The sequence below is a fragment of the Dermacentor variabilis genome, chromosome 10 (assembly GCF_050947875.1).
Source record: "Dermacentor variabilis isolate Ectoservices chromosome 10, ASM5094787v1, whole genome shotgun sequence".
NCBI classification, from domain to species: Eukaryota; Metazoa; Arthropoda; class Arachnida; order Ixodida; family Ixodidae; genus Dermacentor; species Dermacentor variabilis.
The window spans coordinates 35,774,010-35,798,864 of record NC_134577.1 but is presented as its reverse complement, the minus strand read 5'-3'; the positions used below and the strand labels follow the sequence as shown (position 1 = coordinate 35,798,864).

The 24,855-nt window shown below is 46.7% G+C and overlaps 3 protein-coding genes across 4 annotated transcripts in view; all 3 read left to right on the top strand.

Moving 5' to 3' along the window:
- The window catches only part of LOC142560316 (gamma-interferon-inducible lysosomal thiol reductase-like), a 52,135-nt gene that overhangs the window by 15,922 nt on the left and 11,358 nt on the right, over positions 1-24,855 (top strand). Inside the window, exon 2 of one of the 2 annotated variants that reach the window (XM_075672311.1) lies at positions 848-933. The exons of the other annotated variant lie outside the window; for it this stretch is intronic. The gene's annotated coding sequence lies outside the window, so the exon portion shown is untranslated. The remainder of the gene's footprint in view (positions 1-847; positions 934-24,855) is intronic. 2 annotated transcript variants of the gene reach the window in all.
- Positions 2,317-6,248, top strand: LOC142560311 (uncharacterized). The gene has a single exon (XM_075672306.1). It carries the CDS (start codon positions 2,473-2,475, stop codon positions 3,925-3,927), a length of 1,455 nt encoding a protein of 484 aa, XP_075528421.1. The 5' UTR covers positions 2,317-2,472; the 3' UTR covers positions 3,928-6,248.
- Positions 17,628-24,004, top strand: LOC142560310 (gamma-interferon-inducible lysosomal thiol reductase-like). Its single transcript, XM_075672305.1, has one exon. It carries the CDS (start codon positions 17,823-17,825, stop codon positions 18,681-18,683), a length of 861 nt encoding a protein of 286 aa, XP_075528420.1. The 5' UTR covers positions 17,628-17,822; the 3' UTR covers positions 18,684-24,004.

Below are 24,855 nucleotides of genomic sequence, written 5' to 3'. Positions count from 1 at the left end.
GAAAGAAGCGTTAGCAAATGAGATCCGCCATTTTGTTTATTATACTGTGTACATCTGGAGCGCGCGCGCGTGTCTGCTTAGTACAATGCTCATCCAATCTCGTTCCGGATGCTTCGTCGTCGTATGCCATGCGGCAGTGGAAATTGAAGTGCGTCATTCGCAGTTGCCTGCTCTTTAGCTTTTTTTTTTTCAGTTCTTGGCGGAATGGCAATGCCTGTTCCAGCTGTTGCTCTCTTGAATTGCTCGTGCAAAAAAATACCAGAGGAACGCGCCGAGGTCACCCGCGGTTGGGGCTACGTGTTGACATTCTTCGTAGCCATATTGCTCTTCTTGGAGGTGCCTTCTACACTCAGCCGCCGAAGCGCTGATATTTCTTTCGTCCCTCAGTCGTCGTACATGTTGAACAATAATACTGGTCTGTGCCTGCAGATCACATGACCCTGCCTTCGACCATGTTTCTTTTTTCTTTTTCCCCCTTTTTTTTCATCATCGACGGCTTTTGACTTCGTGGTATGCTATCCATTGTAAGCTATCCGTTAGTTAGTATAAGAAAAAAAAAACAATCCGCTTACCGTATTCTCTCATACCTAAGCTTTCGCCACGATTCTAAGCTGAAACACGGGAGCGATGGCTCGGTGGCTATACGGCGTTGCGCTGCCGAGTACAAGGTCGCGGGTTCGGTTACCGATCGCGGCGGCCTCGTTCCTAAAAGGGGGGGAGGGGGAGCGCGGTAACGCTCGTGTACCGTGCGTTGGGTACACGTTGAACAACCACGGGTAGTCGAAATTGATCAAGTGTCTCTTATAGCCCGTGTCTTGATTTCTTCCTTTGTTCCTATTTATTCAAGGCAACTTCAGTGCAAGTTTGCCTTGAGAGACATGGCTCAAAACTGAGGAAATGACTGACTTGGGACGTATCTTATTGGCAGCAAAGGTAAATTGAAGTCGACCTCCTCTGCCTTTCTCTATTTATTTACACGCCGATATCGAGATATGGGGGAGGGGGGGAGGGGTCGAAAAAAGTACGTTTCCTTAAATGAAAGCCTTCTAGTAAAAAAAAAAAAAAAAAGGAAAAAGAAGCACTTAACAGCCGTTGGCAACAGCAGCTGTAACATTGAATGTAAATGTCAAGTTTACACATCGTTTAACATTAACGTGCGTAACAAAAATACGCGATATTCGCGGGAAGTGTAGTCCAAAAGTTGCGTCAGCTCATGTTTACGCCTGTACGATGGCTTTCAATGTATGATTTCATCTTTGTTTGCTTGTTTGTTTGTTTGTTTTTGTGTAGTGCTGGTATGTATATTGTAAGCCTTGTGTGTCTAGCGCTCGTTCTTGCGTCGCCGACGTCTCAGCTATACCTTAAAATTTGCGTTCATATATGGCCTCGTTGAATTTCATGTACTACAGATTACAGCGTTTGATCGTCTCGCTTTCGGCGAACGCGCTTGAAATGCCGTGATCTTTCGTCGGAAGGTACGGGTTTAGAAAGTCTATAGAATGTCTGTAAATTTCTCGTATGGACCTCTTTGCCTTGCTATAAACTTGTTCATTTGCCTACACGAATTAGGTGCCGCTATCTGCCGACAAAGATAGTCAACAAGCATCTTTCTCTTGGTGTATTGCGGTCCCCGAACCCCCAAGGGGGCCTATTTTTTTTAACAGAAAGCGCTAACGTCTGTTCGCTGGTTGACGTTAAACGCCATATGGACTTTATAAAAAGCAAACGTGAGAATAGCTTATGTAAGTCGGCTATATAAGCAAATCTTAGTGACGGTTGCAAATGGCGCGAGGTAGGTTCGGCAGGAATTTGCGCTTCCGCTCCGCCGCTTTTTTTTTTTTTTTCTTTTGCCACCTGTCTTGGCGTGTCTCGTGATTGATTCGACTTGGCACGGCTACAGCTGTCGTCGATGGTGCGGGGGGAGAAAACGGCGTCTGCTGACGGTTCACTTGTTGTGTTGTCCTCTTAGATCGCTAACAGCGGAGTACATGCCATTGCAGTCGACTAATCCGATCCTCGATACCACACGCATTCTGAAACTTCTCTCTACGTGAACCTCCATCTACGTAATATATATATATATATATATATATATATATATATATATATATATATATATATATATATATATATATAAGCCAGCCGTTACTCTCGAGATTCGCGTTACGTACTTCGTTAACCTCGTATGTAATATATTCGAGCGGAAACGGTATTCTCATGTGTTCTTCTCGGCGCGGGCACTCGGAAAGCGAGAATGTATCGAGAGAGAGAGGAGAGGGAAAGAGGCGACAAATACCAAGCGCGCTCATACGTACCGCGAGCGACCTGCGCTGCGTCTTTATTGGAACGCGAGAAAGATCGCGCAGAGAGAGGAACGTTTGATGCATCGCCCCTCCCGCGCGCTGTTCAACCTTGCCCTTTCGCTCGCATCCGCGGGCAAACAGCTCATTTGCGAGCGCCATAGTCAGCGTCATGGGTGCCGCGGCTGAAGCTGACACTGCGGAATTGTGTCCGGAGCCCCAGCGGCCTCGCCGCTTCGCGGCCAAGTACGTTTGCATAGCCGGCTCTCTGGTAGCGCTCGTGCTACTCGCGTTAGCCCTGTCTTATCCGATCAGCAGCCTGTTCGGCGGAAAGCGACTGGAAGACGCTTACAAGAACGCGAGTGTCGATGAGAACGAGGTCGACGACAGTGCTCCCGATGGCTACCGACCGACTCGAGACGGATTCAAGCCGGACGTCTCGGAAACCGAAAAACAGCCGCCGCATTCTTCAGCGCCTGCGTCGACTACGGAGTCAACCACCACCACCACAACTGCGCCGTCAACGACAACCACAACGCAGTCTACGACGACCAGCACGACCACGATGACCCCGGAGACCACGACGGAACAGCCCTCGACGGAGGGCGCTACCAGGAGGCACCGAAGGTCTCACCGCGACGCGCCCGAAACTGCGACGGCGGTATCGCCGACGAACCGAACGTCGAGAATCCGGCCGTGGCTCAACCGCACCAGAGGCCCCGCCGTACCCGGCTACGTTTCGTACGAGATCTCCATGAGGAAGGTCAGCGTCCAGGTGGTCTACGAGTGCCTCTGCCCGCACAGCCGCCGCTTCATCGTCTCCCAGCTGCTGCCCGTGTACGAGTTGCTGCGGGAGTACATGCACCTCACGCTTTTGCCCTTCGGCCGAGCCCGCGTCGAGAACGGTAGCGGAAGCAGCGGCGGTGACGGTGCCGGTAGCAACAACACCGCCGCCGTCAACAACGGCAACAGCACCGAGGGCTCTGACGGTACGGAGAACACAAACAGCAGCATCTCTACCGAGAGCCCCGACAGCACCCACGGCAGCACAAACAGTAGCACCAGCACAAACACCACCGACGCCGACAGCAACGGCAGGGGCAACAGCAGCGAGCACAACTCGACGTCCAGCCCCACCATCAGGTGCACCCGCGGCAGCAAGGAGTGCCACGCCAACATGGTCCAGACGTGCGTCATGAGACACGTCGAGGAGACGCTGACCGCGGTGAGGATCATCGCCTGCATGTCCCGGCACCCCGACCCGCACCGCGTCGGCCGGCGCTGTGTCGAGCAGCACGGGCTGGAGTGGCACCTGGTGGACCAGTGCGTCACCGCGGAAGGCAAGCTGCTCATGCTGGACATGGGCAAGAAGACGTGGCTCATCACGGCCAGCGTGAACAGCACGCCCCTGGTGCGGATCGAGGGCGAGATGGGCCACGTGATCCAGGTCGAGGCGCAGACCAACCTGCTGGGACTGATGTGCGACCGCCTGCACAACCGTCACGAGGCGTGTCGCGGCCGTGCGAACGGTACGACTACCGCGCAGGAGGGGCTGCTCGGAGGCGACGCCTCGACCACTGCCGCTCCGCCGCGCACCACGACTCTGACCCCGTCGACGGGCTGCTGAACTGGGCGCCGCCGCTGTCGGCAGGACAGTCTTTAAGTGAATTTTTCTTCTTAGCTTGAAACAGGCTTTCTGCGCCGTTTCAGCCAACTTGCATAGAGTCGTTGTGCCAGCTCCTTTCGATCTGTTTCTCTAATTTTTAGTTTTCTCTTGTGTACGTGCATGTTTTTTTATTGTCCTTCTACCGTTTCTTTCTCTTTAATATTATGCACATGGGAGATGGACCTCTATGGCCTCTCTTGATGGCAGTTGCCCTGCTTGTCATCTGTATACTGTCTCGCTTTTCAAAATATTTTGCACTATATATTTCATCTTGTTATCCATGTTGCACATTGATCGTTTTAGTGGCCGCTGAAAGCTTAATCTTGATTCTGCAGCACTCCTTTTTTTCCCCATCAGAAAACTGTGGCGGCGTCACCGCTCTTAAAGTTCAGTCATTCCACAATGTACGCTATGACAGAAAGCGGCGATGTGTTGCAGGCATGCAGTGTCCATGTCGCGCGGCCGTGCAACTTAACAATTCTTCAGTGATGTCATTTGCGAAGCTACGTAATGAAACCCAGCCCTCTTCCGGGACTATTCCGGAGGCTAGAGGACCGATGCGCCATTCACAACCGACAAAGCGAAACACTACTTCTATTTTCAGTCCTTGTTAAAACTTGTGCGCAATGTCAGCACCGGCTGGGTCACATCATTATAATTGCAACGACTTGTTGTTGCACATAAATATAACTGCAGCGACTATTTTCTGTACTTATCTACTTGGGAGGGGGGCGGGTGAAAGAAGGGGTGGGTATGTAAAGGCATCAGCAGCAACAATCAGCGTACAGCTGATTTCTTTCCCCTTTTTATTTACGTACTGCGAGAACAGTGACCTAACGCAAAAAGGGTTTTAAGACGTTGTGATTGAAGAAAGCGTCTCAAGATGCCGATACCAGCGCTGCTGTCCATCTCTCCGGTGCTCCGATATTCTAGAAACTGTAATAGGTTGTGCTTGAAAACATGGCTGCCATGACGTGTTTCCAGCTCCTGCAATCGCTTCCGGCGCCTTCATTATAAAAAAGCATGACCTCGGAGATTGGCCTTCGTTACTTCGATGGAGCCAGCTCTGATCAATCAATCAATCAATCAATCAATCAATCAATCAATCAATCAATCAATCAATCAATCAATCAATCAATCAATCAATCAATCAATCAATCAATCAATCAATCAATCAATCAATTGGTTTGTTATACAACAAACAGAAAAAAATACGTCGCTAAACTTGCAGAACGAGATCCCCGAGTACAAGGCTGCATGACCTCCTGTCACGAAGTTATGTAAACAATAAATGTGGAGTGCGATTTGAGCTTCCGGGAGCTAAAGCTCTTACAGGGCTCGGACGCCTGTCCGTAAACTTGTGTTACAAATTGCGGAAAGCTTTAGCCTTCGCTTTCTTTTATTTATGTCTTTCTTTCTAGATCCACGTGTGACGCGACAATCGGTACTACTCCCTTCTTTTGACAAACAATCGTGCCATATTTTGATGTATATGGGAACTACAAAGAGCTCGGAAATCCTGCCAAATCCTGGGCTACGCTGAATGGACGACTGCTGGCTAGTCTGCATCGATCTTACCTTAGGTTCCAGACGAAAAAAAAATGGCGAGAAAGGCTTGAAAGAAATTCTGCATAACCATGGCAACGCACTGATTTCAGAATGTCAAAATGTTAGTGTACGTACTTTGGGCGCATGTTAAAAAAAAAAAAAAAAACTTGGTCAAAATAGCCTTGTGCAGCTTTGTAACGTTAAACACCACAACTTATAAAAAAAAAAAAAAAAAAAAACCCGCCGTGGTTGCTGACTGGTTATGGTGTTGGGCTGCTAAGCACGAGATCGCGGGATCGAATCCCGGCCACGGCGGCCGCATTTAGATGGGGGCGAAATGCGAAAACACCCGTGTACTTAAAGTTAGCTACACTTTAAAGAACCCCAGGTGGTCCGAATTTCCACGGTCCCCCACTACGGCGTGCCTCATGATCATATCGTGGTTTTGGCACGTGAAACGCCATAATTTAATTTTAACTTATAAAAGATATTTCATGTGATTTCCGTATAGCATGCCCCTGGTGCCTATGTATTTATGCTACAATAGCAAGTGACATTTGACTGTGGATATACCTACACTGCGGAATTAAAGGTGCTGCATATTGTTATTCTGTGCACGGGGGTGGGGCCGGGGACGACAACGTCTAGTCAAGCAGCTGGCCAGAGTGCACAAATGTACAAACGAAACCGTTGTTTTGAGAAAGGAAAATAAATTTGGTTTGGAGTTGGCGTTATTCTTGCTTTTTGAATGAGCATTGGCCCTCGTAAGCGTGACATTGGCGACGGGCGAAGGCCTTCGCCGATATGCTGAATACTTCATGTTTTTCAGCCTTGAAATCCGCATGCTGAAAAGAAAGAAAAATATTTGTTCATCCTTGCGGTAGGAACTGGTAAAGCTAACCCGCTTGAGCGTATTTAGACCAGCGCAGAGAGCAGACGTCCTTGCATTTGCGCGCGCGAGGACAGACAGGCGGATGCACGGACGGACAGACAAATTCACTGGTATAGAGACATACAGACAAGCTGACAGATGGAAGGTACAACAAACAAAGAGGTGCAGTATGTGTACAGCGCAGTGTGTGTGTGTGTGCGGGGGGGGGGGGGTTCTTCCCTTGTGTCCCGTCTTGAAGCGCTGTTATTTCTGATAATGAACCAACTAGCCCTTCAGTCAATCCTTGCAGGTGAACGTGGTCGGTCAAACGGGCACACAGACGGACGTGCGGGCACAGTCATTCAGATAAACAGATGCACACACTAAGTCAGACGGACAGACTGACGCATACAGAGAAGGGAGACAGATGGACTCAGTTCGACAGACAGTCACAATCGGCCAGACGGACAGAGATATATATAATGTATGTACGTATATGGACGGATTTTTATGCAGGCGGACTGTAGACGAACGGCCGACTGTGGGACGTAAGTAGGCAAATGGACTAACACGCTCAGACGGAATAACGGACGCAGTTAGACAAAGGGACGCGCAGATAGGCCGGTGGTCGCAGACGTGCGGACGAACAAACGGACACTGTCAGACAGGCGGATGGACAGATACAGACCAACGGAGGTAGACAGACATACGTATACGGAAGAACACGGTCGTACAGACAGACGCACACAGTTAACGAGACGGACAATCAGACGGGCGCAAGTAGACAGTTAGATAGACGGACGAACAATCACAACCAGACATGCAGATAGACAAACGCAGACACGGGCAGACAGACAGACCGATCGGCACAGACAGGAAATCAGACGGATGAAAGGACACAGTCAGTCAGACGGACGCAGACGCATGTAGATGGATGGACGTACTCGGCCAAACTGACGAAGTCAGACAGACAGACGGACTGACGGATAGGCAGGCCGACAGACGCAGTGAAACATACAGCAAGATACGTGAGACATTCGCACAGACAGACGGAAGGACAAATACACAGACGTCCGTAGTGTCGGACGGACACAGAAGAGAGAAGGACGCAGACAGAAAGTTGGACTGATACAGTCAGAAAGACAGGCGGACAAACAAGCTGACGGCCCTACAGATAACAAAAAAACGCGTGCATACAGAATTAGTCCCCTACCATGTACCTCACTCCCTGTTTCTCTCATTCTGTTACCCCGCTAAGGAGTAGTAGGCCAGAGAGATGGTGTCTCTCGGCGGCCGACCTCTCTTCCTTTCTCTTCATTAAAATTTCCCTCTCCCCACGTACGCAATCACACTGTTAATACGAGTCATAGCTGTAGAGAGCAACGTCTTTTGCGACTTCAATGACATGAAAGTTATTGTACTTTACGCTGGACGTTCCCTTCGCGTAAAAGATGGATGTCGACCGACTTTGGTATAAGTAACAGTTAGTAAAAGCGATGGCACTCTGTACATCGATGGCTTGCTCGCTGCCCGAAATACAACAAAATGGCGAATGTCATGACGCGATTTCTTCGCGATGAAGTCTTTGAGAACGATAGATAACATTTCAGCTTCTCTGTTTATGTAGTAATCATCGCGTCCTACGATTCATATTGGACTCATCGCGGGAGCAAAATAATGTGAGACGCTGTTCGTTCTCGAGGTGTGCGAATGTTCCTAATTTCGAGCACGAATCGAATAGTTATCTTTCTAATCGATTCATGAGAATATGGAATCGAAAATGTGGCCTTCTGTTTCTTCGAATGGTCGGTTAATATCTAATATACGGGGTTACTACAATTACTGGAGCTTGCTTGCCATGGGAGAGGGCCGATGCGCATGGTGCACATGGTTGCATGAAGTGCCTGTTGTTCGCCAATCCGGAACTATGGATAGCCTTTAGATTGCAAGCTGCCCCGTTAAATGGTATATGGTCCTCAAGTGCTGTTGGTAATCAAGAAAACGACATTACAGTATAGTGCAAGCATAAAGGGGCGTTTATCGTTCCTCTTGTGTAACGTCAGATAGCCGAAATACAAGGAATAGTTCTTCGACAAGATATGCTTACGAATCGAGGAAGTTCGACTCAACACGCAAGGTTACCGAGCGAATAATTTTCGCCTGTGTTGGACACCTGCGCCTAAGTCATTCGTAAGTGCGCTGGGAACGAAAACCACGTGAACGGAAACCAACAGGCGAGCGATCGTGTTCTGAGCAAGCGATCGATCTACTCCTGCTGGCTAGTCCCGCTGAGCGCGCAGGCGACCTGAAGCCGAAGGGGAGGAAACAAGTTCCTGTTGCCCCCGAGGGTTATCCACGACGTCAGGTGCAGCTTTAGCATCGGAACGCTCGAGTCATCTGTCGTAGAAGCGGCGGAACTACAACACCTACTCACTCAGCCGCGCTTCTGTTGTGCGAGGAAGCCGAATGGCGGCAGACGCGGCAGTCGCGCGGCGAAAGCGAGCTTCAGGGGGGAGAGCGAGAGTCGACCATCCCCACAACTGGCCTTGCAAATAGGAATGCGAGCATTGGCATTGAAGGAAATGAATCAAGCCTTTTCGATTGTTTGTTAGCCATGTCTCTTCTTCCGCCCTCCCTCCCCCCTTACCCCCCCTTTTTTTTTATTACTTGAGAACCGAGGAAACATTTAGTATTCGAGTCGATATTCAAACCCCGTATTGCTCGAATATTCGACTGAATTCCAAAATTTTGCTATATTTGCACTCTATTACTTGACGTGGACGTTGTAGGGCGTGGGGTGAGTGATGCGAACGAGTCGCCGTATGGCGCTGTAACTAAACGGCGTCGACGTCTCCGCAGAAGGAAGAAAGCTCCAGCGGTGTTCCGTCCTTAACAAAATAAAACCGCGAAAAAAATAATGCGGTAGCCGCCGAGCAGCTGCGTTTCATCGCTGGCTTTTCGCTCGCGCGCATCGACGAAGTGAAAAGTCACTGGCTAAAGGTTAAAGACAAGTGGAGCAAATGTTGCGTTATATAAACGGAACAACTCGCAATCGCTATGCATATGCACAGGTACTTGTTGCCTTGACGCGTTTAGAAAAAAAAAAATACAATTGCTCGGAAATGTAGAAGAAAGAAAGCGCAACAAGTAACGCCACGAGAAGGCCTGAAGACGTAATCACGAAGGTAAGACACATCTGTGTGCTAACCACCATTCCCAATGGCGCTTGAATGATGGCCGCGCCGGGGTTTCTTCTAATAATTTTAGTAAATAGCTTCCATAGCCTCCTTTCCCCTGCCTACGTAGAACGGTGCGCAGCTGTAGCTGGAAATGGGGGGATGACTTTTTCACGCTATGCCGTGCGCCACCGTGGAGGATACAGGCAGCAGATGCTCTTTTTTTTTTTTTTTCGCATACGCGTAAGACAGTTAAACAGCGAAGACGCAGAAGCTTTAACGTGCGACTTACAACATTCACTTGAACGATGTGTGCATGTTAAGGCGAAAAAAAGAAAGCTGCAGTCTTACCGTAATTCATAACGTGGGTGGCATAGAGTGCAACAAGTAGTCAAAGGGTTATTTTCTTTTTTTTTTCCCTTTTTGACAACTTGTCATTCCAATTCATCAATTCTAACAGGTTACACATAAGTATGTCATGTCAATATATGTCATATTTGTTTTCACAAAGTAGCGTTGTTATATTGCAGCGAGCATACCATATGTAGATACACCGCCGCAATGAAATTTAATTATCTCTACATTTTCACCGACGTGTTGAGGCAGGGTTTATTTCTCGCGAATTATCCGTGATTAGGCAGCGGGCATATCAACAGAGATTGTATAATATCTTTATTGCGACTATAACTGAACTACAGTCGTCGTACTCGAGAGAATTCTTAATTGGCTGACCTTTCTCCGCTGGCTTTCGCACGTACCAAGTATGCAGTCGTCATTTACAACGAAAGTGCGTCATTGCTGTAAGAGTCATGTACGTTGCTTGCATTCCAGAAGTCCTTTGCTTGTTTCTTTACGGGCAAACAACTATGCATGCGTTAAAAATACGACTTGAACATCTCCGCACCGCCAGTATATGTGTAGAGCATACGCGGTGCTTGCTTGGAGCCAATGAAACTGGTCGCCTATGGGACGTCATCAGTATCCTGTGTGACGTCAGACGGACAGAAATTGCTAGAAACGCCCGGATTAGTGTCGCTGATCGATGCAAACGTGCAATATTTAATATCCCTTTTTAAATTAACAATAACACTTCCGCAAAATATAAGATTATAGGGCTGATGTTCACAAGGGCATTTCCTACTTATTCAGTGAGTTCAGAGTGAACCAACGCATCTGCTTTACCGTTCATTCTCAACTGCGTGTGGTCTAAATTAGTCCCACGCGGTCCTTTTCACGGGTAACATGACGTCCGGTGCGTACTGCATGATTGATTAAGTAATCCAAGAATTCGTTATGTTTCGTAAGCTCATACTTATATTGTATCCCCAGCGAGTGCCCCTGCTTCTGAGTAATAATTACCAGTTGGACATATTATTAGTGTTTATTATTAGTGTTTGCATTTCCTGTATGACCTTTGAATAGCAAACAAAAACAGGAGAGAAAGAAAAACTCATATGTGATATTGCCATAACTTCCATATCTAATAATATCGCACGAAGACATGGTTTGTATGGGATATATGATCATACGATAATTTTTGAATGTATGGTAAATGTGGCGTGATATATATATATATATATATATATATATATATATATATATATATATATATATATATATATATATATATATATATATATATATATATATATATATATATATATATATATATGTCACGAGATTTGTCATGAGCCACGGCTGCCGCGCAGACAACCAGGTGGAAGAAAGAAGACAACGACGTTAGCCAAGCTGCCTCGGGACCGAAATTCTTACCAATACTTTCATTGCAAGTCTAAATTACAGTTCTATCGTCCCACGCTCCACTATTCAAATCTATTTTCTCTATACTTCTAACCTTACGGAAAACTGCCTGATTCTTGGCCAATCCCCCATAGTGGGTACGCGCCACTGTCTGGGACACAAGACAAGACCGCTCTCAAGACGCGCCTATCAACCAGATTCATCTGGTTCTGCATTAAACACCTCGTGTGTAACATTTGGGTGTAACGGTATATATATAATGAAGAAAAAGAGTACGGCGTACGTTGAATAAGCACATTATATTTGACTGACGTTTCGGCTGGTCGATCAGACAAAGGCTGGTCCACCAGCCGAAACGTCAGTCAAATATGCTGTGCTTATTCAACCTGCGTCGTACTCTTTTTCCTCATTTTACTACCGGGGCCAGCGTGATTTCCTAAGCCATATATATATATATATATATATATATATATAGACACACACACAACCACTCACGAAAACACTCCACATCTACGCGACAAGCCATTGAGCGATTCCCGATCAAGTGTAAACGACCTAGGCATCCCAACTGTGGCATACAGTTCGTTCTGTTGTTAAGTTTACGTCACGTGCTAAATGTCAAGGCAGCGCGATGGCTTAGGCGGTAGCATCTTTTTTGCTTTTTTAATGTACCCCCATAAGCTTCACTCCGAGCTGCGCTTTCCGTGTCAGTCAAATGACACCCGTTACTAATTTCGTTGCCGCTTCTGTTGTCGCGGAAAATGTTCACTCCTTCGTAAGAGAATGACCGTCTTTGAGTTAGCTCTATTCATGGAACTGCGCAACAGAGGCAGGAGGATTGCAGGGATTCGATTTCTGTCGCATCGCTTAATCCTTTTCTAAGAAATGGTACGTTAAAACTATAAGCAGGACGTTAGAGACGTCCTCATTGATCATCATTAACACCATCGTCATCACCATCATCAACCTATACTTATGTCCACTGCATGACGAAGACCTTCCCCAGCAATCTTCAGTTACCCCGTCTTATAAAGGCTAACTGATTCGAAAGTGATTCCAAGTTCTTGATTGGTGCAGGACGTTAATCAGTCAATTAATCTATTGCTATATGGTGAGCGGTGTATTAAGCAGGCAGGTAAAACCCAAACAGGTCATTGTTCAATGCATGTTCAATGGTCACAGCTCAGTGGTCATTGGTCAGTGCTTGTTCAATCAATCAATCAATCAATCAATCAATCAATCAATCAATCAATCAATCAATCAATCAATCAATCAATCAATCAATCAATCTTTTCACACACCGGAAACGCCAGCAGAGTCACTCTACCTTCAAGATGTCAGGTCTGTAGGCTTGTCTATTTAACTGGCAGTACGTTTCTTTGCACCTTTGAGTCACTGGGTCGTGCATGGTCCGCCCACATTTTCTCCAGGACCTAAAACTTTGCACGCCGGACTAATAAAGGTGCAGCGGAATCAGAAAAAAAAATCTATATTCTGAACGCGCTGCTTTAAATATCACTATGTCCACCTCTGTAACGTCTGAGGATACCACTTTAAGGAAACACAAGCTAGTTTATTTTCCTTTAGCGTAAGACATATATCAGCGCGTTTATCGCTTATACGGACACTTCAGGCGCAATTAGGCAAATTACACGGACATCGCATTTTTATACGGACAGCACGGTGCCGGCGCCGCGGTCGCGATGGCGCACGAACGCTCAGCGTTGGAGGACACGTGATCTGCCCTAAAGGGAGCGGCAGCACGGAACGTTCGCTTTGGCGCAAGCGAGCGCGCCGCCCCCTGCCGGCGCTCGTGATCGCGGCAGCGTCGTGACCGCGAGCGCTCGCGGCCACCGAGTGGCGTGTGTTCGGGCGTGTCTCTTTAAGCGCTTGGCACCAAGTGTGTTCGGCTATTGTAATCGAATATTTACTGCGCTTTGTATACTGTCCGTGGAACTGCGGGCCCTGCTTCGTCTAATATTCTACTGCTTTGTCATCCCTCTCATTGCTTCGCTCTTCGGGCGCAACTGCGACCTTTTCCCTGACGATTCCGCGTTCGGTATACCTTTGTTCGTTTACACGACATCGGTATTCCATACGTCGTTGAGCAGAAATGTATTTTGTTTCTTCTTCGGCATCTTGTACCGCTGCTCCCTTCAAAGTGCAGATTATGCCGTTGCTTCTAAGAAGAATGACGTCTCAAAGCCAAATGCCAACTGTGATCGGGAACGCCGGCCGCGCTGAGCCGCTCCGAATTGGTCACGTCTGCCGAGGGTTCGTCGGTCCGTGTCGAAACCCACGTGCAGTCAACCGCAAAAGTTTACGGGACGAAGGATCTGCCAAGAAGCTGAATTCTCGCGAAGCGTGGTCGCACAGCCCCCGGAAAAAATGTTCTAGCATGTAGTAGCCTTCGCCACCTACGCAGTGATTGATTAAATACGAAGTGTCATGCCTTAACTGTGACGGAATTCACATTTGAATAGGAAACCTCATCCCGTAAACTTTTGCTGTTGACTGTACACGTAGCTGCATTAGCCGCCCTGCGCTGTTCGCAAAACGCTGCCACCGTGGCTGGTAATTGAAACGGCAGGTTCGGCTTCTTTCGCAGCAGTGGCAGAATGTGATAGGCGCAGAGCTGGTGCAGTTAATTGGTCGCAGGATGTTTTATAACCCTGTAGTTTTGTAAAGTTGCATTCTTGCGCCTTCGTGCCTGCGGCTTCGAGGAGTGATGACAGGGAAATTTTCGTTTCGTTCTTATTTTTTTGTTGGGTATAGCTGTCGACCCAATAATTATGCTATAGTATGGAGCCTCAATTTGTTAGGCCACTGCGTGGGTTTTATACAATATCTCTCCCCCCCCCCTCTCAATTCCTCGAGAACGCAACACATAATTCATTACGGTATCGTTTAATGAGACCGGTTTAAAATGCTCGACAAGTGTATCTAGCGCGGCTTTAAACGTGAAAAAAAAAAAAAAAACGAAGAGGCTGTTAGCATCGCTCATACTTAATGCGGTGGCCTCGTGGTACAAGCTGAGGCCGCTGACGCGTGCACACAGGTTATGACCGCGCTGCCGAAATACGAAGGGGAGCTTCTTTTTCTCCTGTCGACGTATTTTCAATGCCAAGCCCGCGTTACAGCCGTAAAGCACATGAACGAGAAGGAACAAGCGAACCGAACGGCTTGATCGTTTAGTGGCACCACTATCGAGTCATCAGACAATAGAGCGAGTGAGCGAATGAGTAATGAAACGGCTGTATTAAAAACTAATAAAAGGGGGGAAATAAAAGAAAAAGAAAATAAATGTACAAATGACTTCAGGGCCTAGGCATTAATTATAAAGGTCATTGCTCCTTATAAAACCAAACAGCCTACTTTACTCATTTAGACGGGCTTGCTGTTAGATATGCGCTCCATGATTTCTAAGCCTCGTCGTTTGCGCCACGGAGAGACAGTCCATGGATGGCCCACTTCTTTTGTGGGCAGCCAACGATTGGCACTTCCACAAAATATGTGCTTTGAACGTGGTGTGGCTTGAAGGCCATGGGGCACTTCGGCTGTTCTCTCTTTTGTGGAGGATCAACAGACAGAGAGAGAGATTGAAAAAAAATTAAAAAGAAGGAAAGAGAAGACAGTGATGTTAACAAGAAAAGCGTCTGATTGGCTACCGTACGCTGAGGGAAGGGAAAAGGGGAGGTGGGAAGAAGAAGGCTAGAGGAAAGGGCTCCTCATATGCACTCCTAGAGACGGCCGAGGAAGACGAATTGTTCCACAGGATGATGGGCATCAGTGGAATCATCATCATCATCATCATCATCATCATCATAATCAGTGGCCTAATGAGAAATGCCTCACGCACGAGATAGCGTTTCGGCAAATGGACTTATCTTCGACAGTGTAGAGAGAGGGTGCGCTGTCATATCTGAACATTACAGGAGCACAAACATTTACTGAAGCCTGGGGCTTTAAGTAACACCTTACTTGCCGCGCTAGCTCAGTGGCTATGGCGTTGCAAAGCTTAGCTCGAGGTCGAGGGTTCGATTCCGGTCGCGGTGGCCGCATTCCGAGGGGCGGTCGACATGAAAAAAAAAAAAACGGCTGTACCGAGCTCTACGTGCGCGTCAACAAACTCCACGTGGTCGAAATCATTTCGGAGTCCTTCCCTGCGACGTGCCTCAAAATCAGATCGCGGTTCTGGCACGTAAAACCACGCATTTCTGTGTGTGCGTGTGTGTGTGTGTGTTTTTAAGAACACCTAAAAGGCACCTCTGACAATTGAAACAACATGCATTCGCGTGCTTCTTTTCAAGCTTTATTCGGGCCCTTCTTCGCACGTCGCGACGCCAGGAGGGTCATACACGCGACGTCACCCGAATAGAAACAAAAAGCTGTCGATTGGTCCATATCGCATCCGACGAATCGGTGAACTGTCCGAGTCGCTCCATAACGGAACTGAAGAACCGGAACTGACGTCCCTCGTCCCGCACCACTCGGCATGGACGTAGTGTCCTAGTGTACACGTGCCTGCTTGAGAAATACGCGACGAGGAGAAGACAGTGTCAACGGCGATCAAGAAACCGCTCACTCGCCTTCGAGCTCGGAGTGGTTTTAGAGGCCCTTTCTCTTTCACGGTAGTGTGGCGCCCTCTCAGTGCGGATGTGTAACTCAAAGCAGGCAGCAACGTCTGCATTAGACGTATTTGCCGGCATCACAATGAAATCGAAAACAAGTGAAGCGACAGCAAACGTCCTTTCAGTGCCGATGGCCCCGCGTCTGAAGAGGTTGTGGGAGAGAGGTAGGAAAGCGAAGAGAGCTTGTCGACGAAAAACACCTGACAAAGTGTACATGACTCGAATGATCAATAACTTGAGACATTCCTTTCATTGGTTAGATGTGTTGCAAATATGTATATGCAAGGAAGTTCCCGTACTCTGGTTGCATATTGGGACGTTTAGGAGACGATCGCGACCAGCGCATTGAGTTCGCGCCCCTGGATTATTATTATTGTAGTGGTCTTTTTGCGTTTGGATATAGCGACTGACGTGGGAGTATAAATCAGAACTTAAGTACGGAGGAAGCGAAGAAAATACAAAATGACAAAGTACAAAACAAAACAAAAGAAATGCAAAATAGAAAAACAAAATACCGGAATACTGAATAAAATATATCCATCAACCGGCTGGCGATGTTTTGTAATGCCGCATTCATCCATAGCATTCAAGGCAACCTTCTGTTTACAACCGTTACACCTGAGTCAAAAAAAGTTATGCAGAAATACTGGAAGCTGATTATCTAAGTAAACGAATATCTTTCTGACCCCGCAGAATTATCCGTGCAACATTGCTATGAAGGTGGTATGCTTTGACGATAAAAACGTGTTGTAGTGATGTGTGATGCTTTTGGATGAGTATAGGATAAGGTTTCAAGTGGGTCAATCAGGTTTTATTTAGAAGCCTTTCTTTGGTTGTGCTTTAGACCTTATCAATACGCGCAAACTTGCACTGCACTGATTGTATACTGCGGCTGAGTCTCTCTCTCTCTCTCTCTCTCTCTCTCTCTCTCTCTCTCTCTCTATATATATATATATATATATATATATATATATATATATATATATATATATATATCTGCGTCATAGATAGATAGATAGATAGATAGATAGATAGATAGATAGATAGATAGATAGATATAAAAAGTGTTTTATCTAGGGACCTTAACTGCCTCTCTCTCTATACCTCATGCGAGGCGAACACTGACGGAATGATATCATTTTCGTAACGAACCACCATCCATCGAGTGCGTGAGAGCCAGCTGAGAGCCAGCTGGCTCTCACGTAATCTATATTCGCTTCAGCGGAACCCAAAACAGCTCTATGAGGGCATCTCTACGCCAGCAGATAAGCGCGGAGGGCAGTCGATCATTTCGGTGACAGCTCTTCGCACGTTTGTTTAACGCGGCGTCCAAAGACGTCGCTTCCGTACGTCGATGTTTGCGTCTTCATTTATTCAGGTATACGCTTCTACCGTAGGTGTTTTCTCTATGCTGAAGTTTTCTATCGAAAAAAAGTATTTCAAGCACAGCTGCGTTTCTCGCGTCCTCGGGTTTAGTGGTCAAGGTTCAAACCAGTAACAAAAGGGCGCGTTTCGAACTTAAAAGAAAATACACAGCTGCCGCCATCCCCGGCGGAATGCTTGCCTAAATGTCAGCCTATAGCTGACGCGCCAGACTCTTGGCTCCCGCACGAATCTCTGGCTTCTCGGCGTTCTGTATGCATTGTTCAAAGCGAGCTCCACTCTTGACTTGGTTTTTCGGGATCACCGCAGGTAGTGACGTATCGTATCGTCACTTCCTCGCCGCCCTTTCTCTCGAGCGCACGACGTAGCCGACAGCTATAGACACGATCGATGTTTCATTGCGGTTAGGGTGAGCCGACCGCGCGTCTGTGTTGTGGAACAAAGTCGCGTGCCGCTTGTTAGAGACCACGCGGCACGCCTCAGACGATGAAGCGTGCTCGAACCGGCGGCTCTCTAAGCCGAGTTTTCGCGGTTTTGATCTTCGTGTGGTGCGCCTCGGCGCTGGTGACTGGAGCTCCCGCTTCTGCTACCAACGACAAGCGTTACGAGTCTGGGTCAGAAACCGACGACAACGACCAGAACGCCGGAAGTATATCGGGAAAGAACTATAACAAAGCGTTCGTTAACGTCATAGAGACGCCTGAGAAGAACTTGACGAAGACGACCACGACGACGACGACGACACGTAGACCCAGCATCTCGGTCGTGACCGTGACCAAAAAGGTGAAGGTTGTCGTCGTGTACGAGTCGCACTGCCCCTACAGCCGGCGCTTCATGTACAGTCAGCTGCTGCCCACGTACCAGAAGATGAACAAGTTCATGAACCTCACGATCTTGCCGTTCGGCAAGGCCCGCGTCGACAACGTCAGCGCCCCGGTGCCTCACTTCACCTGTCAACACGGCACGAACGAATGCATGGGCAACATGATCGAGACCTGCGTCGTGCACGTCGTGAAGAAGCAGATGATTGCCGTCAAGATCTTGGCCTGCATGTCCGAGAGCTATCAGCCCCACCTGGCGGGCCAGAAGTGCGTCGAAGGCACCGGGGTGAAGTGGTCGAAGATTCAAGAGTGCGTGACCAACAAGGGAACCCGCTACCTGCTCGAAGCCGGCCTGGAGACGTGGAAGGTACAGTCCTACGTCGCCCGGGTACCGCTGGTCGTCGTCGACGGAGAGATGGACAACTACGTCGAGTACTACGCCCAAAAGGATCTCATGAAGCTCATGTGCGAACACCTCCCGTACGACGACTACCGCGTTTCGCCATGCGCTGCCGCGGGCAAGTGAATCTGTGGTGCGCGCTTCTCAGGCTAACCCATTCCGCATCGCCTGTGTAGGAAGCATACGTGGAATACAGGAAGCGATGGGTGGTCATATGAAAATACGTGTCCCTTCTCGAAAACGACTCCTTTGCTTTGTCTGTAGATCTTTTTTCCCCCTTCTTTCTTCTGCGTCAGACGTCTGTATATGCCATCACTTTCCTCCGCACTGACGACGATGCGGTGTCCAGTAACGTGCTCGGCCTGTCATCGACGTTGCTGTCAGCGCCGTGAACGTCGCTGGATCGCGAGACTCGATCAGGTGGAGACGCTCAGGCAGCAGCATTTTAGCACTGTCGAGCGGGGCTCTTTGCTCTGTGGTGATCGCTGCTGCTCTGTTGAAACACTTTCGTGCGCAGTGCAATGATCCCTCACGCGTCTCGGACATAATTTTTTTTTACGTAATCGACAAGGATGCCGTAGGAATTCCGGATATCTACCGCAGTAATATCGCGGAAAGCACGTGGGATCATTGATCTGCGCAAACGGCGTGTTTTTGAAGCGTGAATTTTGCTTTGCATATGGCGCGCACACCATAACGCTAGTTTGCTTTTGTAGCCTGTTCATGGCTTTGCGGTGTAATGGAGGCAAGTTATGGCGTATCACCTAACCAGTAGCGTATCCCTCACAAAGCTATTCACATGAAAGAATTTTCGGACGATTGGTTGGCTCCTTCGTGGTATCGCGTTGCTGGCAGCCGTGAATGGGCAGTCAGTGGTACGAAAGAACCGGTGATCAGATTCAGGTTTGATTCGTACGGGTATGCATGTAAGACGTGTACTCACGTACATGCACGTAGTAAAAATGTACATATTTAGAATATTCTGTTCAGAAAGAGGTGGCCATAGTCAATGACTGTACGAAGAAATTTGTAAATTAAACGTAGAACTTAAATTGCCAGATATATAAAGTACTACGTGACAGTGATAATCTTAAAGTTCGACGCACGTTAAAGAGACACAAAGCGAATTTAACGTAAATGGCAGCTAAGTAATCGATAGCCATTTGCAGCAATAATAACTCAGCACTGTTTTAACAACAGGCAAAGCCGAATGCGAATGCTTTTAGAAATCCCCAAACAATGTGAGTTCAATCTTACTTGAGAAGAGCTTGTGAGTTCGACTACTGATGAGTTGAAGCTTATAATCATGAATATAGACGGCCCTTATATTTTATTTTCACTTCGCAAAGACCGCTTTGTTTTCCTATTGCCCTTTTGAAACAAATTCTGCAGAACTAACTACAAACAAAAGTTGTTAACAAGTCTACTTACTTTGTTTTATTGCGGACTGTACACTTCTGAAAGTGTTCCCTGATGAAAAATGTAAGGGCATACGTCCACAGCCTGTACCGGGCGTTTCAGCGAACAATTTCAGTTTTTTTTTTAGGTTGTCTGTAAATTGTGATATGTGCCATGAAGTAATTAGTTAAAAACATAGTTAATAATTTTTTTAATTAGTCGATTATGTATTTCAGTTTTTTTGTTCAAGTAATGTCCGCCTCTTTAAGTATAGACCAGCTCACGGACTATATTTGTGCTACCTGCCGCAGGCAATTAAAAAAAAAATTGTTTTGAAAGTGTTCGCTGAAACACTCTTTACATCGGCAACGTATCGACTTCCCAGAAAAGCGTCTATAAACTTTAATAGGCTGTCACAAAAACAAACAAATAAAAGGAATTAAAAAAAAAAATTTGTTAGGGAGCTTTATCTTCAACAAAATTACTTCGTTTTGTTGCGCCATGGCGGAAACGGAAGATTAGAGCTGCCAACTGCCACGTTTGCAGGAAGGGTTATGACCGCTTCTGTTCGTAGCTGGAAAAGCGTTGGGAAAGAGAGAAAGTGCCACCGGCGCAGGTCACCGATTCTGTCACTTCTGCCGACGCTTCCGTCACAATTTGCGTGCGTCGTGCCATTTTCGATGCGCGCTGCCCTTGTCGTCTGCTTTCTTCACGCAGCCGCAGAAGTTTTCAAATAACTTCGACAGTAGTCGAGAAATGCGATGACGTCACTAGGTGTTGAGAAATGTCCTAAATTATGGTGGTGCTAATCACGTATATTGCCTTCTAATATCGCGAGACTTAAAGATTGGTTTGCAGTCGTGTTTGCGTGCTATAACCACGCGTGATGAGGGGAAGCTAGTCACGTGTCCTCTTCTTTTGCCTCAGAGCGGCATCCGACGCCTTCGGTCACCGCAATTTATCGCTGCGCGTTACATCGGGGCAAGCGACAGAGCTGTTTTTGAGAAGGGTAGCTTTTATTCTTTATGTTGTTTTGCGTGATTGTGTGCCATACAAGAATCTGTGTGCGGGTTCTATAGTTTACAATTCTAGCGGAGGTTCAGCCCCTGCCAGCCATAGCGTCCGTTCAAGTTATACCTGGTTTGTGATATTTTCTGTAGCGGCGATCACATGCAGTGGCGGCTTTAAAGAGATGCTATTGAGAAGCAGTAAATCAGTCAAAGACTGGTATAATACTCTTCTAAAAAGGTCGTTTGAATTTCTTTGGCGAGAAAGGGCTGCTTGTGAGCGAAATGAAGGCCGAACTTCCGTCTCTCGAATTTCGCGTCCAGCAGTCCGCGCGCAGCGCCTATGACGTCAACGTGACGTCAACTTGACATCGAGTCTTGCAGGTGATCTTCCATTATTTGCAGATTGCTTTAGCCAAGAAAAAGTTCTCACAGTGGCCAGGTCGAGTATTTTTTTTTTACTTGCTGGATAATAAAACGTTATCCTTCTTTATATTTAAGCAATTTCCCAGCAAACGCTGTAAAAAGCCACGATGTCATAGCGACTTGTTGCCGGAATCTGAAAGATCGCTCACGTTCTTTTCCGGATTACGAAGCTTCCGCGAACTCTGAGATTGACGTATATGGTAATTCCAACGTGTGTCGAAATGTCCGGCTTATAGCTTGACATTTCTTCCTTAAAGGGACACTAAAGGGAAACAATAAATCAGTTTAGATTAATGAAGCATTGTTTCAGAACTCTGCAGGCAGTCATTTCAAAAAGATAGTTTGATTATTAGATGAGAAAATGAAGGTCCAAGTATCAGTATTTGAATTTCGCGCCGAAACCCCAGCTCCGGTACGTCAGCGTGACGGCAGGGATACCAAAGTATGTTTTCGCATTTGGGCCGCGTTCGCTGAATAAAGGTTCCCGAAATTTGCCATGATTAATATTTGGTTCTTTCGGAACAAAATGTAGTCAATCTGTACCGCTATATATAATGAGTAGGCCCTAGAAGATACCATCAAAATCCAAGACGTCACAGCCCCCAGGTGCTGGAATATAAGTAGGCGTCGCCACCCGTATTTCGTTCTTGGGCTTTTTCTGGCTTACCAAACGTCTTATCGTTGTAAGAGTGGTGTTTTTGGTGTTGTAGAAAGGTAATTCACTGATGCAGAAGAAATCATTTTTCACTTTAGTGTCCCTTTAAGATAACATCTTATCAATCTGAAAAGATAGGCAAAAATAGTGACGTTATATGTATTTTTTTCATGTTACTTAGGGCACTGCTCATTTAGACTTGCTCATTAAAATAAGTTATTATGCGCCAGGCTTGTCCGGAAAAACAACAGCAAAGTACTAAGAAATGGGTAGCTGAGTGCTTTTCGGCATAGTTTCCTGGAAGCATTAGCAGACATGACTCTGGCGCCAATGCATACGCGAGCTGCAAGTAGATAGATAGCCGTTGTTTCTAAGTCCATTATGTTGTGCACTCGATCTCGCTCATATAGCTGAATATAGTGCTGGGAGTTTAGGGGTGCCGAATCGCGCACTTGTGGAAACAATAAATCCGAGAAATTCACGATCTTTATCTCGTTTTTGGCAGCTGCCTGTTTCAGTAATGTTTAAGATGCGAAAAAAAGAAAAGCTAAATTTTGATATCATAAAAATTAATTTGTATCTGAAACGGGTAAATCTTCAGTTCCAGCCACCGTTGTAGTTTGGTTTTACATATGCCACCGAATGATTTCTTTTTCTTCTAATTACCCGTTTTCCCCTCCGTTGCTACCCGCCTGCTCTAAACAAAGTGAAGAAAGGTGTATACTCAGGGAATATGACAGGTGAACACCAAAATTTCTTTCCAGAAATTGTTGTGGCTAATCACCCATGCCTCGCACAAACTTATCCAATGAGACTAAATATTCAACGTGAAAGCTACTTGTTACATCTTAATACGTTGGATTCGAATCCACATATCACGAATAATCATTACTTGAAAACGAATTCGGTGTTCCCTGAAATACTGCTTACGACAGTGCGCAACAGCCGCCGGTGTTGCAGATTTTTATCTGTTGCGTAGAATGGAGTGCGATGTCATTTCTATACTGCGCCGATAAATGTTCTTTTGCTGTAAACACATCGACCTTGTATCTAGCACCAGCGTATTGCCACGCTGTAGTGAATGTGAGTAACCAGGCAGTACCAAATCTGCAAGTCACGAGTCTAACTTCTTTTGCCGCGAACTTGTGGCAGTAAAGCGAGTGACACTCAAAGCACAGCGACAGCGGTTACCCTTTGTAACAGTGACTGGTCGATGGAAAAAAAGATCACCGGGAAAAAATAATGTACACGTGTCAGTATGCTTCAAGTTATTTTCCCTTTTGTGCACGCACGAAGCGATTGAATATTTCTTGCGGTCGTTTGACTCGCTTCTTCCGGAAGTTTGTACGCTCATTTCTGCCTTTTATTTTCTTAGCTCAGGTCTTGGTTGCCTAAGTGGGTCAATTAAGAGGGGAATTGACAAGGTGGGTGAGAACTTTATGTGAGAACGTCATTTAAGGGCATTTAAGTGAGAACGTCATGAGTGAGAAGTTTAAAGGTTCGCGGTTGAAAAAATTTTCGAGATGCGGATTATCCCCAAGAGGTACTCGCATTCGTGTGCAAGTCCTTAGCGAATGAAATAAAAAGGTAGGACTGAGTAAACAAGTTCCGAAGGAAGCAAGTCAAAACGACCTAAAAAAAAAGAAGGAGGGGGGGCACTCATTCCGCATGTGCACAAATTGGCGCATACTTTTAATCACGTTGGTGCTACATAGAGAAACTGATCCATCTTCTGAACACAAAAGGGGAGCGCTGAATACCTGTTACGAAATTGATGTAGCTAGGTGCTACCTGCATTTTACGGGCTGATTCCCGATCGTTCTATTCTATTACTGTTATATTTTGGTGCTATGCATACTTAACTATAAGTACGTCATGTATCTACTGGGTGTGTTGCATTCTTCGTATGTACGTCTGATTTACTTGTTGAAATAAACAGATTCATCGTATTGGTTGCGCAATCCTGTTGCATGTGCCTGTTCAGTCTTCTCATCGCACTTAATATTCGCGTTTATATTTAGGTTGAGACATGGTTAAGTATAAGGAAGCACAAACGACACGGCATATAGGTTGGTGATGCAGAGAGTTTATTTATGAATAAAGGGAAAATCAGACATTCACCCGTTCGTAGCAATCGCTACAAAGGAAACCCATACGGGTTCCTCGAAAGAAAAGCCTCATAGTTGAAGAAAAATTCGTTCTGGTTCGGGACTCGAACCCGGGACCACCGCCTTTCCGGGACAGCCGCTCTACCATCTGAGCTAACCAGGCGGCTAGAATTTGGCAGGGCGAAGTCGAAATTGTCGACAACACGAAGCAAAGGCAAGAGTGTGACGTAGTAGTTCTGCGGAAACACGCCTTGCGGGTTTCCGCAGAACTAGTACGTCAGAGTTTATTTATACATCAGAGTGATAGAGTGAGCCAGAGAGATAAGTCTTCTTTTTAAATGATACGTCAGCTTAAGAAATAGGCCTATATGCGACAAGAGTTGCGCATGGTAGACTGGCGCATTTTTTGAAAATGTCCATCGGTGGTATCAGCAAAAGCCAGTTGAGGTTCAGTAAATTTTGCTGCAGGGCGAGTTGGTTGAAGACTGAGGGATGCATGTATTAGCGCTACCAGTGAGCAAATACAGATGTAACCTTCATGCTCCCTTCTTCTTGAGTCTTCCTTTCCTCGTCGCGCCAATGTGCACCCCCATTTTCCCACTTGGAGCTTCTTTCTTTCTGTAGCTGTTTCTTCGGTTACTCAGATTTTTTATTTATTTTTTTTGCATCTATAGTTATGTCTCAAACTTGGAAGCTGCACCAAC